The 19,009-nt window shown below is 33.4% G+C and overlaps 1 protein-coding gene across 2 annotated transcripts in view; it reads right to left on the bottom strand.

The window, feature by feature from the left end:
* The window catches only part of TET2 (tet methylcytosine dioxygenase 2), a 125,192-nt gene that overhangs the window by 9,229 nt on the left and 96,954 nt on the right, over positions 1 to 19,009 (bottom strand). The window contains exons 7-9 of one of the 2 annotated variants that reach the window (XM_077882183.1): positions 10,498 to 10,648; positions 8,399 to 8,488; positions 381 to 518 (exon numbers count right to left, since the gene is read on the bottom strand). In XM_077882183.1, the coding sequence (XP_077738309.1) occupies positions 381 to 518; positions 8,399 to 8,488; positions 10,498 to 10,648 (379 nt within the window). Of the gene's footprint in view, positions 1 to 380; positions 519 to 8,398; positions 8,489 to 10,497; positions 10,649 to 19,009 lie in introns of those variants that run through there. The other variant, XR_013370771.1, reaches the window with a different exon arrangement.

The following is a 19,009-nucleotide window of genomic DNA, read 5'->3' as shown; positions in this document are numbered from 1 at the left end:
CTCTCAGCAAGTGGTCTGGCACCTTGGCTTGTATGTGGCTTTTTACTTTACTGATTATAACCTACCAGATACCTGACACTGAATTTTGAAAGAACTTTTGGCAGCTAATGGTAGCTGGCAATGCATAGTTGCTGGTTTAGCTCCGCACCAACATTTACATGATTTTCATGTACTTCTCAACAGATTTCCAATAATGTGCCAACCTGTTATGAGAGTACTAGATATGCCAAACAAGGTCACCTTTGCAACAGCAATTCATTCATGAAAACACTTGTGCAATGACATCTACAGAGAACATACTCCTCTCCTCGCACACTGCTACCTTCCAGCCTTCCAGTCTTTAACAGGATGTGCTGCTAACCTGTCTGTACCTCACTTACCAATGTGCTGCCATTCTGCATGTTATGCAAGTCCCTATGGGCATGAGCACAGAAGTCCAAACATGCAGTGACCCCTGAGAATGGACGGCCTTCCTTCAGACCTAGTCGGCACTCTGGTGCTCTGTGTTCATATTCAATCTGAAAAATAAAAGCATGTGTGTGAATGTAAGTACTTAGGCATTTGAACTTCTTAGGCATACATTTGAGAAATAAGTGTAAGACCTCTAAACTGAACAGGTCAGAAAGACTCTCATAGTATTTAGGCTATTTAGAACTTAAAAAATGTTGCATATTTTATATCCAGAAATACAATGGGATGACACAAAACAAACTATCTTGATATGGTAAAGTTTTTATCTTACAGTTTTGAGGTATATTTGACATACATTAAACAGCATATATTTAAAGTGTACTATTTGATTAGTTTTGACATGCATATATGCAAAACCATTGCAACAATCAAAATAATGTACATATCCATCATTCCCAAAAGTTTCCTCCTTCCCCTTTTAATTAATGTTACTTTCTTTGTTCCCAGGAAACTACTGACCTGCTTTCTGTCACTACAGATTACTTTGCATTTTCTATAATTTTATAATAAATGGATATGTTTTGAGTTAATTTTTACATATGGTATAAGATTAAGGGTTAGGATTAATTTTTTTCCATATGGCTACCCAACTGTTTGAACCCCACTTGACAAAAAGATTAAGCGTTGCCAATAAATTGCCTTCGTTGAAAATAAATTGATTGTGCATGCTGGATATATTTATGAACTTTTTTTTTAAAGATTTATTTATTTATTCATTCAGAGAGAGCGAGAGAGAGGCATAGACACAGGCAGAGAGAGAAGCAGGCTCCACGCAGGAAGCCCGATGTGGGACTCGATCCCGGGTCTCCAGGATCACACCCCAGGCTGCAGGCGGCGCTAAACCGCTGCGCCACCGGGGCTGCCCATTTATGAACTTTCTATTCTGATCTTTTGATATATAATGGTGTGTTGGTTTGTGTGTGTGTGTGTGTGTGTGTGTATGCCAAGATCACTGTCTTGATTACTAGTAAATATAGATCTTTAGTAATCTTGAAATCAGGGAGTAGAATCTTCAAATTCTGATCTTTTTGAAAATTCTTTGACTATTCCAGGTCCTTTGTATTTCTCTCTATATATTTTAGAATCACCTTCTCAATTCCTTCGAAATACTTGGTAACATTTTGATAGGTTATGTACTGAATCCATTGATTGATTTAGGGAAAACTGACATCTTAAAAATATTTAGTCCTGTGTTCCATAAACATGGTGTATATTTCTAGTTTGGGTCTTTTTAAACTTCAGCAATGTTGTTTAGTTTTCAATGCACAGGTCTTGTACGTTTCTGTCAAATGTCAAATTCTTATGCCTAAGAATCTTATATTTTTATGCTATTTGCTATTGGTTTTCACTACAATTTTTGTCTATTGCTAGTATATAGAAATACAATTGACTTTTTTATTTTGCAACTTTGCCAAGCCATTTATTAGTACTAGGAGTTTTTTGGTTGATTCTTTGGGTCTTCTCATATAGATAAGCATGTGTCTGCATATTAGGACACTTTCACTTCTTCCTATTCATTCTGTATGCTTCTTGGTTTTTTTCTTGCCTATTGCCCTAAAATTGTCAGTTAGATGTTAACAGAAGGGGTAAAATGGCTGTCCTTGTCTTGTTTCTAGTCTTAGGAGTAAAGCTTTCATTGTTTCACTATTAAGTATGAAGTTACCTTTCGGTTTTTCAGTTATGCCCCTTATCAGGCTGAGAAAGTTCTGTTCTATGGATGTTGAATATTGCTAAATGCTTTTTCCTCTCTCTATTGAGATAATTATATTTTCCCCATTAAGTTGGCTAATATGGTGAATCACATTGATTTTTGAATGTTAAAGCATTCCTGAAATAAAATCACTTGGTCATGATGTATTATCCCTTTTACACACTGTTGTGTCTAATTGCTAAAATTTTGGTAAGAATTTGCTCATCAATATTTATGGAGAACACTGGACTATAGCCTTTCTTTAATGCTTTTGTCTAGTTCTAGTATCAGGATATTTCCAGCTTCATAAAATGAGTTGGGAAGTTTATGCCTTTTTTATTTTCTAGAAGTTTCCATTGAATTATTATTATTTCTTCCTTAAATAATGAGTCAAATTTGGAAAGGAAAATAATCTGGGCCTGGAGTTTTTAGGAAAGTTTTTAACTACAAATTCAATGACTTTAATACATATAGAATGACTTAGAGTATTTATTTTTTCTTTAGTAAAGTTTTGGTAATGTGTGTGTTTAAAGATATTAATTAATTAATTGATTAATTATTGAGAGAGAACATGCATGCTCTTGGGAGAGGGAATCCCAAGCAGACTCTGTGCTGAGCATGGAGCCCAATGTGGGGCTCGATCTCATGACTTGAGCTGAAATCGAGAGTTGGACACTTAACCAACTGAGCTACTCTAGCACCCTGATAATGTGTCTTTTAAGTACTTTGCCCATTCCATCTGAATTGTTGAATTTACTGGCATAAAGCTTTATTACTCCTTTAATGTCAGTAAGGTCTGTAGTGATGTAGGATCTCTAGACCCTGGCAATTTGTGCCTTCTCCTTTTTCCTGATTGAGCAGTCTAGAAGTACCAGCTTTGGTTTCACTGATTTATTCTCTTGTTTTCTGTATTTCATTTCATTCATTTAGTTTTTCCTTCCTTCTACCTTTTAGGGCTCAAATTGCTCTCCTTTTGCAAGTTTCTTAGAGTAGAATTCTAGGTCGTTAATTTGAGACTTTATAATTTTCTAATAATTGTTCAGTACTATAAATGTCTCTCTAAGCAAGGCATAATAGCTTAGAGATATTAATATCTTAATAATAATAACATAATAGCTTAGCTGAATCCTGCAAATTTTAATGTCATGTCTTCATTATCATTCAGTTCGAAATACTTTCTAATTTCCCTTCTGATTTATTCTTTGACTCATAAATCATTTAGAAATATGTTGCTCAGTTTCCAGATACTTGGAGACTTTGTGGATATCCTGGTACAGATTTTTGCTTTTAATTTTGTTTTACTGTGGCTAAAGAACATATTCTGAAATTTTAATACTTATTGATAGTTGTTTATGACCCAATATATAATTTATATTGATAAATCATCCTTGTACACTTGAAAATAATGTTAATTCTGTTGTTGGGTAGGGACTTTTATACTTGGTTAAAAGTGCTGTTCAAGTCTTATGTCTCCTTAATCATTTTGTACTTGTTCTAACAGTTGAGAGAGATGTATTGAAATCTGACTATAATTGCCAATTCATTTCTTTTCATAGTTCTATCAGTTTTAATAAAATGTGAAGTGCCATTATTAGATGCATACATAGGATTATCATGTTCTTTTGATGAACCAACCTTTTTATTATTATTAAATTATCCTCTTATAGTCTATAATATTACTTGCTATGAAATCTACTTTGCTATATTAATATGATCATTCCAGCTTTCCTTTGATATTAGCATGATATTTCTTGGTTCTTGCTTCTTTCAGTATCACAGTTGTTCAATATCAATGTGATTATTTGGTATCACAAACTCTGCCTTTTAATTGGGAGTGTTAAAAGCCATTTACATTTAATGTAGTTTTTTTCATATGGTTGGGATTAAATATACCATCTTGCTATTTGTTATGCAGATATATACATATATATGTATATATGTTTTTCCTATTTGTTAATATATTTGTCTTATCTTTGATTTGTTCCATATTCCTTTTAAGAAGGTTTTTGGGGCAGCCTGGGTGGCTCAGTGGTTTAGCACCACCTTCAGCCCAGGGCATGATCCTGGAGACCCGGGATTGAGTCCCACATCAGGTTCCCTGCATGGAGTCTGCTTCTCCCTCTGCCTGTGTCTCTGCCCCTCTCTCTCTCTCCCTCTCTCTGTGTGTCTCTCATGAATAAATAAAGAAAATCTAAAAAAAAAAAAAGACATTTTTGGATTGACTCCATTTTATCTCTTTACTGATGGATTAGCTATACATGCCCTCTCTCCCCTACAGTGGCTGGTTGCTTGAAGGTTTGCAGTATATTGTCACTTCTCACAGTCTATATTCAAGAAATATGATACCACTGTATATATGACATGAGAACCTTACAAGAGAGACTTCCAATTCCCCATCCTCTGTGCTGCTCCTACATGTTATACACCTCAAAGTGCATTCGCTTTTAAATAGCAAACTACCATTTTTTAAGGAGATTTTTAAAATAAGGGAAAAGGTTTTTTATTCACCTATCTATTATTTATGATTTCCATTCCTTTTTGTCAATACAGATTTCTATCTGGTATCATTTTCTTTCTGCTGGAGGGCTTCCTTTAACATTTTTAAAGTGTTAGTCTCCTGATGGCAAATTATTTCAGCTTTTGAATTTCAAAAGAAATATTTTGTCTTTACTTTTGAGAGTTGTTTTTACTGGGTAGATATTTCTAGGTTGACAGTTTTTTTTTCCTCTTTCAGTATTTTAAACGTGTTTCTCCTTTTTTTTTTCTCTTTCAGTGCTTTCAACATGTTTCTCCTCTATTTTCTTTTTTCTCTGATGTGAAGCTCACATTAGCAATAAGACTTACTATAAAATCAAGGAACAAGGCAAGGGAAGAGTATTTAGATATGAGAAATAAGGATAATATATTCAGTTTGGGGAAGAGACAAATAAAATGGTAGATTTTGATAGCACCCATAACCTTAACAGTTCTTCCTATGTACTGTGTGGGAAGATCACATGGCTTTTGTTTTGATATCTAAACCATATTAAGACATATGGATGATCATTGCCTATAGTACCTACCTTGCAATATAAAAAACACCTTATCCATTCACAGTCACTGGTTGATTTAATTTATATAGACCTCTATTTTTTATTTTTATTTTTTCCTTTTCAATTTCTTATTTAAATTCTAGTTAACATAGATGGTAAAATTGGTTTCAGGGGTAGAATTTAGTGACCCATCACCTACATATAACATCCAGAGCTCATCACAAGTGCCCTCCTTAATACCCATTACCCATTTAGTTGACCTCCCTCCATCAACCCTCAGTTTATTCTCTATAATTAAAAGTCTCTTAGAGTTTGCTTCCCTCTCTTCCCCTCCCCCTTCCCATATGTTCATTCATTTTGTTTTTCAAATTCCACATATGAGTGAAATCATATGGTATTTGTCTTTCTCGGGCTTATTTCATTTAGCACAATACAATCTAGTTCCATTCACATCACTGCAAATGGCAAGATTTCATTCTTTTTGATGGCTGAGTAATATTCCCTTGTATACATATCTATGTGTGTGTATACACACATGTGCACACACACATATCACATCTTTATCCATTCACCAATTGATGGATATTTGGGCTCTTTCCATAGTATGTATGTAAACTTTATTTTGTGGTAAGAATACATAATATGAGGTCTACCATTTAAACAGTTTTAAGTGTCTAAAACATTATTGCTGACTCTAGGTACACAAACAGATCTCTAGAGCTTGTTTATGTTAATTGAAACTTTGTGCCATTTATTTGTACATTTACACATAAACAAATACTGAAAGATATCTAAAGAGTTATATCTAATCATCTTGTTATAACTAAAATTTGGGGTACTGTTATATTTTGGATATTATAGGTTTAGGAAATACATAAAGTACTCCAAACATAAGGTAATAGGGTGGACTATAAATGCTTAAACATCAGGTGTGTATGACATCATCTATAATAAGAATCAAATGAGTAAGAACATCAATACTGTCCTTTCCCCAGCTAAAGCCATTATATTAATGGCACCTATAATAAAATATATTCAACAGAAAATGGCCAAACTTGAAATCTAGTAAGATAGACTTAATTCATTTTCTTTTTATAGCTTGACTTATTGTGTTTCTCACTCAGAATTATTTTACAACAGGACCAAAACATCCCATATACTTTTCTGTGATACTTACCAAAGTAGATAAGGCTGTAAAATAATGGTATTAACAGCATTAAAAAAATTTTTCATAGACATCATATACATTTCTAAAAACCTAAGCTGTGACATAAAACAACTTTCTAAACAGATCATCATTATCAAATTTGCCTCTTTGCTCCCCCTTTAAAAAAGAAAGAGTTGAGGTTTGGGGAAAGTGTTAAAGCACAAAATAGCAACACAGCTAAATCATTAAATGAGTATTGGTCCCCCTCCATCTGTCTCTGCTAGGTGACTAATCTAATCCCATTAGTCTTTAATGTTATTAAATGATGATGTTTGCCAAATGTACTCCTCTTCATAATTCCCTGTACCCCCTGTTGCTGTGTACTCTGCTCTGGCTACCTTTATCACCTCCACCTTTCCTCCATCTAGAAGTCTTCCTCTTTCCCTTAAATCTTTAACCTCTCTTACTCTATTGTGCCTTCCCCCAACATTTACTTCACTGGTTTCTTGTCCTCCAGTCAAAAAATGTCAATGTGCTCCAGAATCCTGTCTGTAGCTCCTTCTCTTCTTTATAATCCCTACTCTGAAAAACTGCATTCACTCCTATGTATTCAGTTACAACTACTTGCAATTTGACAACTCCCAAATCTACACTGCTAGCCTCGATTTTTCTCCTGATTTTCCATAGAATTATCCTAGAATTATATCAAACATAGTATGTCCAAAATGAAATTTATCATTTCCTCCTTTTGCCCCCAAACTTACTGTTTTCACTGACTCCAAATACTAATTAATAGAACCACCTGCCTAAGCCAGTAATTTGGTGGATCCTCAAATTCTCCCTTTTGTTTATTTTCAAATCCAACTGGTCACTAAGTTCTATAAGTTCTACCTCAAATATTTCACATACTTATTTTCTTCATTCTGTCACTACTGCCATTTCTTTAAGACTTTAACATCTCTTGCCCAATGACTGCACTAGCTTACTTCTTCACCAATTTAATCTTACACTAACCTAAGTTGTATTTCATTTAATTTGGCTTGTTGAGTGACCTTTTTAAATTAAATCACTTCATCCTCCTCTGCCCCCAGCACACACTTAAAATGCCCCAGTGGTAGCCTTCTTACATACAGGATAAAGTCCAAATATCTTTATGTGATCTGCAAGCCCATTTGTGACCTTACATCTTGACTTTCAGGGAGAACTTTTTCTTCCTTCAAAAGGGAGAACTTTTCTTCCTTCAAAAATGTGCACGCCTTTATTTTAGCTGTTAGCACATTATTCTGTAACTGCTATTTTATATATCTCTGTCTCCTCTACAGAACGAAATCCTTAAAGACAGAAATCCTATATTGCTCATCTTTATGTTCAGTGATTAAATACAGTATCTAGTTTATTATATAAATACATATGTGTATATATATGTTATATATACTAAATATAGCAGCTAGCTTGTATACATTCAAAACTTCTATTGTTGATGTTATAATGACAGGGGAGGCTGTATAGATTTTTTCCTCCTTCAAGAGCATTTCTGGACAAATCACCTAGCCTCCAAATAGGTACAGCCTAGAACACATCTATAAAATAGGAAAAAGATGTTTTGCTTGGTTCATGGAACCAAATTAAAAAATTGGACCTTTCTGGACACATGTATGTACATTTACAAAGCAGTACACTCATAGCTTAATATGTATAGACATATATGTGAAAACAGTTAATATTAATAGATTGTTAGAACCTATGGTTTAGGCCACATAATTTTAATTAATCACCAAAGTCTGCTTACAGAAGAGAGATGAGAACAAAATTAGTAGATTGAACAGCTTGTGAGACTTAAAAGCTCATTATCTTTACAGATTAAAAGACCAAAAATATGCTTTTTTGGATTATATAATTCTTATGTACTAGAAACAGAACACTGTGGCTTCACTAATTTGGAAGAGGAAAAATTAGAAAAATAAAGGAAAATCATTGCTTTAAAAACATTTTTAGAAGTAGGTAGGTCATCAGTAATAAGTAAACTGTTCCAATCATTGTCAATAATTATAAACTTACCTGATTATTATATGCATCAGGTGCAAGTTTCTTGTATGTCGGTGCCATAAGAGTGGACAGGTTTTGTAAATGAGACTCCAGTTTCTCTTCCTGTATAAAATGAATAATTTTATGCATTAGATTCTAAATCCTTTCTATATGAAAGGAGGCTATTAGTTAAGGTTTCCCCCTACAGCCTAGATCCAAATGACAATATATAGAGTTATTCTTGTTAAATACTTAAAGTTCCTTAACGTGACTATTTCTAAGTAAAAAATATAAACCATATATCATCTAGCTTTTTGGTATTTTTATAATTTTAATTAAGTTTGTACTCTGCATGCAGATATTTGGCATTTTATAAATATAAGCCTACACTAGTAATAGGGTAAGGAGAATGAAGCCATATGTCTTAAAGAGGTCACATTCTCCACTCCTCCAATTAGCTGCCAAGGAAGATGAGCTATTGAAAGGATTTGTTTGGCTCATATATTTCCAACTTTTATATATATATTTAAAGATTTTATTTATTCACGAGAGACAGAGAGGCAGAGACACAGGCAGAGGGAGAAGCAGGCTCCCCACAGGGAGTCTGATGTGGGACTCGATTCCATGACCCTGGGATCATGCCCTGAGCTGAAGGCAGGTGCTTAACTGCTGAGCCACCCAGGCATCCCATCCAATCTTTGTATTTTTTAATGTTCATAAAAAAGCATTCAAAATTTGAAAAGATCTTTCCATTGAACTAAAAATGACTAGATGCTTCAAATATGGATAAAAGTCTCAGAACCAGAATGTGCTAAAGTTTACTTGAAAGGAGAAATATTCAGTTATGCTCTCACCTCTGTACAAAGAACAGATTTTCCAGGTAATATGCTTATACAATGGTAGGTGATAATACCCAGTTATTCCATTCATACTTAGAAGTTCTCATTTCACAGTAACATTTCTCTAAAAATCTTAAGTATAACTCTACCAGGGAGTTACATCTCTTATTTGTATTTTAGAAGGTGAGAAGGCTTCTAAGCCAAGTTCTCCTACCTACCTGAGGGAGGATATTCTCAGCCATCCCCCGGATTTGCTTTATATTAAATTTGGTGAAAGTGATAAACATTTATAAAACAGTGGTAAGAAATGCTTCCCAGTGTGGAAAATTAAAGTGCCTGATGACATGTAAAATTGTTATACTTCATTATGCTTATTAAGTATTTGTATTTTTTTCTTATGAAAAGGGACATCTAGCCCATTTAATAAAGTTTATTAAAAATATAATCCTGTGAAAAAATTTATATGATTTCAAGAGTTTTTGTACTTTATTAAATTTCCACCTATTTTAGAGACCCAAATAATAAAGCTAACAGATTTTTCATTTAGAGGGACATATCAATACTATAATGTACATAGTATAACTGTATATTTCAATTGCATTTAAAGTTTGGAAAGATAATTATAAGGTTCATAGAGTCACTAAACATTTGGTCATATCTAAATGGTAAACATACTGGGTGGTTTTTTGATTATTGAATTAGCACCCTCTAGAAGCTACATCCAAAAGTTGTTAAAATTTATATCCATCTGTAAGTTATATTTTGAGAAATATGTAATATCAATTATACTTGTATATTAAAATCTAAATATGTTTTAATTACTTGAATGCACTCATAATTATCATAATATAACTTTAAACTAGCAAATCTCATGGTATGAAAATCTGAGTCTTCAGTAAAGACTCTTTCTCAGGTGATGTTGCAGTGATGAACATGACTTCTATAATTCAGATTTGAAAAATGAAAGTTTTAATAATAAAATGTTAACATTTAGTTTTAATACCAAAGTGATGGTTCTTTAAAACTCTGGAATCAACATAAAAGTAAGCACAAGAGGCCATAGGTATAAAAAGTTTATGCTGTTCGTACTTTACTACTTTGTTATTAATGTTTATTATGCTAACTTTATCAAAGATGTGTATCTACAGTTTAGCTAAACTCTTAATTTACCTCTGAGATGAAATTCTTTATGTTAATGAGAGTTTAAGAGAATATGTTAGACTGCTTACTTCATCTGTACTCATCAATTCTCCATGAAAATGAAAAAGATTATATATCAGGAAGTAAACAAACCTCTTTTGGGTCATCCCCAAGCAGCTTAAATTTTCTTGGGATCTTGCTTCTGGCAAACTTACATCCATTGTAGTACATGCTCCATGAACAACCAAAAGAAAAGGAGGCACCACAGGTCTCGGGATCCAACCCTTGACAGGCACAGGTTCTCCTGAGGAATCAAAGGGCCAAGTTCAAAGCTATGGATAACACTTATCTAGGCTACCAATCTTGGATTCTGGATGGCTGCATATAAAAATGGGTGCAAATTAGTCCTAAAAGAAGTTTATATTAAACTTGCCATAACCACATAAGAAAAGAACTGTCTTATTTTATTATTTTTTAAAGATTTTACTATGTATTTGAAAGAGCATTAGCAGGGGTAAGGGGCAGGAGGAAGGGGCAGAGGGAAAGGGAGCAGCAGACCCCCGGCTGAGCAGGGAGCCCAATGTGTGGTTCCATTCCAGGGCCCTGGGATCATGACCTGAGCTGAAGACGGTCAACTGACTGAACCACCAAGGCACTCCTAAAACACAATTTAAACAATTTTTTTAATGTAGCATGATACATAGAAAATTACACATAATTTTATAACTTGCAAATTCTCACAAATAAAACATACCCAAGTAAGTAGCACCCAGAGTAAGAAACAAATATACACTGGTACTCCAGAATCTCCTCTATATTTCCAGCACTCCTCTAAACAGCACCAGCAACAATAACAAATCCTGGGTAGGGCAGAGAATCTAGCTTCTGGAGTAACTACATAATTTAAAATGTCTAGCTTCTATGTTGACCATAGTATAATCAATACAGAGAAAGAAAGATGTTACTAAGACTATTAAATGAAGACTTTGACTTATTATTTCAGGTATGTTCAGAGACCTGAAGGATGCCCTGCTTAATGAACTAAAAGTAGGAAAACAATGTTTTCTCAAATAGATGAGATAAAAGAAGTAGAAACCGTAATAACAAAAGAAGTGGCAATTTTGGAACTGACAAGTAAAATAGCTAAATTAAAAGGCCATTAGAAGGATTCAATAATAGATTTGAGTAGGGGAGAGAAAAAGCAGTGGGGAGAGAAGTTGAAGATAGGTCAATTGAAATTATCCATTCCAAGAAACAGGAAGGAAAAAGAATAAAGAAAAAATAACAGATCCTCAGAGACCTGTGAGGATACTGTCAAATATACCAACATATTCATAATAAGCATCCCCAAAGTAAAAGAGGAGAGTAAGAGTATGAAGTAGGAAAACTATTTGAAGAAATAATGACCCCAAACTCCCTAAATTTGATGAACAACATAATGTACACACATTCAAGAAGCTCAGCCAACTCCAAGTAACATAAAAAACTGTTCCAAACCTAGACTAATTATAGCTGTTGAAAGCCAAAGATAAAGAATCTTGGAACCAACAAAAAAAGAACTCCTCATGTACAAGAGATTTTTCAGTAAGATTAACAGCTGATGATGCATAACCCACAATGAAGGCCAGAAGGCATTGGGATGACATACTTAAATGTTGCAAGAATAAGAAAACTATGAAATTCTATATCTAGCAAAACTATGCTTTAAAAGTGAATAATAAATTGAGGTATTTCCTGATGAATAATCTGAGAGTGTTTATTGCTATTGGGCCTGCTCTACAAGAAATACTAAATGGAGTTCTTCAGACTGAGAGGAAAGGACACTAGATTGTAACTTGACTCCGTATGAAAACATAAAGAACACCAGTAAAAGTAAATACATAGGTAAATAGAAAAGACTTTACATATGTTGTTTTTAACTCTTTTTCTATATGATTTAAAAGCAACTTATAAAGTAGTAATTATAAATTTGTGTTAATGTACATACAATGCATAAAACTAGATGACAATAAAACCACAAAGGAAAAGGGGCGAGTAAAGCTATATAGTAACAAAGTTTCTGTACAATACTGTAATTAAATTGGTGTTACTCATGGGACTCCTGGGTGGCTCAGTGGTTTAGCATCTGCCTTTGGTCCAGGGCATGGAGTCCGAGGATCAAGTCCCACATCGGGCTCCCTGCATGGAGACTGCTTCTCTCTCTGCCTATGTCTCTGCCTCTCTCTCTCTGTGTGTGTCTCATGAATAAATAAATAAAATCTTTTTTAAAAATCGGTATTACTCTAAATTAGATTGTTATAACACTCAAAAAATACAGTAAAAGAGTGACAAGGGAATTAAAATGATACAGAGGAAAATATCTTTTGCACACAAAATAAGGCAGTAAAGGAAGAATACTGAAACAAAATATATATAGAAACCAATAATAAATTGGCAGACATAAATCCTACCTCAATAGTAATTACATTTACTGTATATGGTTTAAATAATAAAATTTAAAAGGCAAAGACTGAAAAAAAAGATTAAAATTCCAAATCTATGTCATCTATAGGAGACATGCTTTAGTTTTAAAGATAAAAATAGGCTGAAAGTAAGTGGATATAAAAATATGTATCATGCAAACAGTGATCAAAAAAGAACTAGAGTGGCTATAATAATACTGGACAAAGTAGGACTTAAGACAATATTACCAGAAATAAGTACATTTTATAATAATGAAAGGGTCAGTCGATTGGGATGTAATAATTATATATGAACCTAAAAACCAAGCACTGAAATACATAAAAGTAAAAAATGACAGAATTAAAGGGAAAAATAGATTATTCAGTACTCCACTTTCAACAATGGATATAACTACACAAAATTAAGGAAGAAAACCTCTGGAAATCAGCTTAGCCAACCAATATCTAGAGAACATTCTGTCAAATAATAGAATGTATTCTTCTCAAGTGTACATGGAACTTTCTCCAGGACAGATGTATGTCTACTGCAGGTTCTAGCCAGGAAAATTTAGGCAAAAAAAGGAAATAAAGGCACTCAGATTGGAAAGGAAGAAATTAAACTATCTCTATTTGTAGATGACATAATCTTGTATATAGTAAATCCTACATAAGGATTTACCAATGGAATCACTAATAGATTTACTAATAGATTCCTAAGGAATCTACCCAAAAAATTAACACTAATAAACTAGTTGAGTAAGTTTGCAGAATACAAGTTGAATACATAAAAATCAATTGTTGCATGAAGACTAATGAAAATGAAGAGCTAACTGAAACAGAGATAAGCAATATGCCTTATAAAAAATTCAAAGTTATGGTAATACTCACTGGACTTGAAAAAAGGGTTGTTGAAGTCAGTAAGAACTTCACCAAAGAGAAAGAAAATATAAAAAATGACCAGTCATAGCTGAAGTATTCAGTAGCTGAAATGAAAAATATCCTAGAGGTAATCCACAGCAGATTAAAGGGTGCAGAAGAACAGATCAGTGATCTGGAAGGCAGGAGATGGAAAGCAACCAAACGGAACAACAAAAGGAAAAAGAATTTTAAAAATGAGAATAACTTAAGAGACTCTGCAACATCATTGAGCATAACACTCATTCACATTGAGGGATCCCAGAAGGAGAAGAGAGAGAGAAGGGGGCAGAAAACATATTTGGAAAAAAAAATAGCTGCAAACTTCTCTAATATGCAGAAGGAAACAGAATCCAGGTCAGAAAGCACAGAGAGTGCCTATACGATGAACTCAAGAAGATCCACACCAGGATACATAATAACTAAAAAGGAAAAAAGTAATGATAAAGTGAAAATTTTAAAAGCAGCAAGAGAAAACAGTTACATATAAGGAAAACTCCATAAGGCTATGAGATGATTTTTTAGCAGGAATTCTACAGGCCAGAAGAGAGTGGCATTATATATTCTAAGTGCTGAAAGGATAAAACCTACAATCAAGAATGCCTACTTTACCCAGCAAGATTATCACTCAGAACTGAAGAAGAGATAGTTTCCCAAACAATAGTTAAAGTAGTTCATCACCACTAAACCAGCCTTATGAAAGAGGTTAAAGGGAATTCTTTAAGTGGAAAGAAAAGACCATAACTAGAAGAAAATTATGAAAGGAAAAATTTCACAGGTAAAAGCAAACATATAGTAAAGGTAGTAGATGAATCACTCATAAAGTCAGTGTGGAGGTTAAAACAAAACCAGAAAAATAAATTGTATCAACAAAACTTAGCCAAGGGATAAACAAAATAAAATGTTGTAAAATATAATATCCTATACATAAAATATGAAAGGGAAGCAAAAATTTAGTGCTTTTATGTGTTCAAGTTTAAGTGTCATCAATTTAATAGAGATTACTATACACACACACAGGATATTCTATATGAGCCCAAAGGTAACCACAAACGAAAAACCTATAATAGATATACAAAAAATAAAGTGAATGAATCCAAACATAACATTAAAGAAAACTATCAAACCACATGGGAAGAAAGCAAAAGGAGAAAGGAACAGAGAAAAACTACAAAAACACCAGGAAACATTAACAAAATGGCATTAAGGACATATCTAACAATTACTTGCTTGCTTTATGTATGTATGTATGTATGTATGTATTTATTTATTTATTTTTAAGATTTTATTTATTTATTCATGACAGAGGGGTGGGGAGAGGGAGAGGCAGAGACACAGGCAGAGGCAGAGGGAGAAGCAGGCTCCATGCAGGGAGGCTGACATGGGACTCGATCCCAGGACTCCAGGATCAGGCCCTGGGCTGAAGGCAGTGCTAAACCGCTAAACCGATGAGCCACCTGGGCTGCCCACAACAATTACTTTAAATGTAAATGAACTAAATGCTCCAATCAAAAGACATAGGGCGACTGAATGACTAAAAAACTAGACCCATCTATATACTGACTACAAGAAACTAACTTAGATTTAAAAATACACAGACTGAAAGTGAAGGGATGGAAAAAGTTATTCCATGCAAATGGAAGTGAAAAAAAAATGGGGTAGCAATATTTATGTCAAACAAAATAGACTATTTTTTTTGTCTTGGGTTTTTAAAATTTAAATTCAGTTAATTAGCATATAATGTATTATTAGTTTCAGAGGTACATAACATCCAGTGCTCATTACATCACGTGCTCTCCTTAATATCCATCACCCAGTTACCCCCTCCCCCTCCCCCCTTCCTCTTCAGTTTGTGATTATGATTAAGAGTCTCTTATAGTTTGTCTCCCTGATTTTGTTTTGCTTTTTTCACCCCTTTTCCCCTATGATCCTCTGTTTTGTTTCTTAAATTCCACATATGAATGAGATCATATGATAATTGTCTTTCTCTGATGCACTTATTTCGCTTAGCATAATAGACATTAAAGCAAAGATGGTATAGTAAGACACAAAGAACAGCACTGCATAATGATAAAGGGATCAATCCAATAAGAGGATATAGCAATTGTAAATATCTATGCACTCAACACAGGAGCACCAAAATACAAAAAGCCAATATTAATAGACATAAAGGGAGAAATTGACAGTAATACAATAATAGTAACACTCAAATAAATAGATAGATCAAGGAAACAGTGGCTTTGAATGACATGTTAGACCAGATGGGCCTAAGAGATATATACAGAACATTCCATCCAAAAAACAGCAGAACATTTTTTTTTCAAGTACACATGGAACATTTTCCAGGATAAATCATATATTAGGACAGAAAACAAATCTAAATACTTTTAGGAAGACTGAAATCATATCAAGCATCTTTTGACCACAATAGTATAAAACAAGAAATCAACTGTAAGAAAAAAAAAAAAACTGGAAAAAACACAAACCTCACGAACACATGGAAGCTAAGTATCATACTACTAAATAACTTATAGTGTGTCACCTGGGTGGCTCAGTTGGTTAAGTGAATTACTCTTGGGTTCAGCTCAGGTCATGATCTCGAGGTCATGAGATTAAGCCCTGTATTGTGCTCTACGCTCTGTGTGGAGTATGCTTGAGATTCTGTCCATCCCTCTGCTCCTCCCTCATGCTCTCTCTCTCTTACTCTCTCAAATAAATACATAAATATTAAAAAAAAAATAACTAATGGGTTAACAAGAAAATCAAAGAGGAAGTAAAAAAAAAAAGAGATACATGGAAACAAATGAAAAGTAAAACACAACAGTTCATAATCTTCAAGACACATCTAGAGTAGTTCTCAGAGGGAAGTTTAAAATGTTACAAGCCTACCTCAAGAAATAAAAATCTCTTATACCCTCACACCTAAATGATTTAGAAAAAAGAAAAGCTCAAAGCTAGTAGAAGGAAGAAATAATGAAGATTAGCACTGAAATGAATGAAATAGACTAAAGAATAGATCAATGAAAAAAAGAACTGGTTCTTTGAAAAGATAGATTAAATTGATAAGCCATTAGCTAGACTCATTAATAAAAGAAGAAAGAGGGCTCCAATAAAACCAGAAATGAAGGAGGAGAAATAGCTGAAATCAAAGAACTATAAAAAATTATGATAATATTATGAAAATTACATGCCAACAAATTGGACAACCTGGAAGAAAATGGATAAATTCCTAGAAACATACAACCTTCCAAAACTAAATCAGGAATGAATGGAAAATATGAAGAAACCAATTACTAGTGACAAAACTGAATTAGTATTAAACTCTCTTCAAAAATCTAGGACCACGTGGCTTCATACATGAATTCTAGCAAACATTTAAAGCAGAGTTAATGCTTATTTTTTCTCAAACTATTCCAAAAGGAAAAATTCACAAAGGAAAGCTTCCAAATTCATTCTATGAGGCCTGCAGTATTCTGATACTAAAAACAAAGACACTATAAAGAAAGAAAACTACAGACCAATATTTCTGATGAAGATAGATACAAAAATCCTCAACAAAATAGCAAACTGAATTCAACAATACATTAAAAGATTCATTCAGCATGATCAAGGGGGACTTATTCCAGGGATACAAGGTGGTTCATTATTCACAAATCAATAAATGTGATATATTAATAAGAGGAAGGAAAAACAGTATGATTATCTCAATACATGAAGGAAAAGGATTGGACAAAATACAATATCCATTCATGATAAAATCTCAACTTACATGAGCTTAGTGGGAATATACCTCAACATAATAAAGACCATAAACCCACAGCTAATGGGGAAAACTGAAAGTTTTTCCTTTCAGATCAGGAACAAGGCAAGGATGTTCACTCTTACCACTTTTATTCAACATAGTACTGGAAGTCCTAGCTGTAGCAATCAGACAAGGAAAAAAAAAAAAAAAATCCAAACTGTAAGAAAGAAGTGAAATGCAGATAACATGAGACTATATAGAGAAAATCTTAAGGAATCCACTAAAAGCCTATTAGAACAAATAAGTGAATTCAGTAAAGCTACAGGATATAAAATTAATATACAGAAAATGTGTTTCTGTACACTAATAGCAAAGTAGCAGAAAGAGAAATTAAGAAAACAATTCCATTTACAATTGAACTAAAAAAACACTTAGGAATATACTTAACCAAAGAGGTGAAAGACTCATACCCTGAAAATTATAAGATGTTTATGAAAAACATGGAAGACAACACAAAGAAATAGAAAGATATACCATGCTCATGAATTGTAAGAATTAATATTGTTAAAATGTCCATACTACCCAAAGCAATGTACAGATTCAAAGCAATCCTTTTCAGAATACCAATAGCATTTTTTTTTTTACAGAAGTAGAACATATAATCCTAAAATTTTTATGGAACCACAAAATACCCCAAATAGCTAAAGCAATCTTGAAAGCTAGAGGTATCACAATCCTAGATTTCAAGATACACTATCGAGCTATAGTAATCAAAACAGTATGGCACCGGCACAAAAATAGACACAGAGATCAATGGAAAAGGATAGAGAATTGAGATATAAACCCATACTTACATAGTCAATTAATCTATGAAAAAGAGGCAAGAATATACACTAGGGAAAAGACAGGCTTTTCAATAAATGTATAGCTACAGGCAAAAGAATGAAATGGATGGCTCTCTTACAGCATACACAAAAATAAACTCAAAATGAATTGAGAACCTAAATGTGAGACCTGAAATAAAACTCCTAAAAGAAAAAAATGAGCAATAATCTTTTGGACAGGAGACTTAGCAACATTTTTCTAGATATGTCTCCTCAGGGAAAAGTAATAAAAACAAAACTAAACTATTGGGACTACATTAAATTACAAAGGACAACAGAGGACACCATCAAGGAAACAAGACAAAAAAAAACCAAACCAAAACAAAAAACAACCATACTAAATGTGTGAAGATATTTGCAAATGGCATATCTAATAAAGGGTTGATATCCAAAATATATAAAGAACTTCTATAACTCAAAACAATTAAAAATTGGGCAGAGGACCTAAATAGACATTTTTCCAAAGACATATAGGTGGTCAACAGACGTATGAAAAGATGCTCAACATCATGAGTTATCAGGGAAATGCAAATCAAACCACAATGAGGTATCACCTCATACCAGTCAGAATGATTAGAATCAAAAAGAAAAACACATGTTGGTGAGGGTGTGGAGAAAAGGGAACTCTTATGCACTATTGGTGGGAATGTAAATTGGTGTTTTCACTGTGGAAAACATTATGA

The sequence above is a fragment of the Canis aureus genome, chromosome 33 (assembly GCF_053574225.1).
Source record: "Canis aureus isolate CA01 chromosome 33, VMU_Caureus_v.1.0, whole genome shotgun sequence".
Lineage (NCBI taxonomy): Eukaryota > Metazoa > Chordata > Mammalia > Carnivora > Canidae > Canis > Canis aureus.
This window is presented reverse-complemented; position numbering and strand designations above follow the sequence as displayed.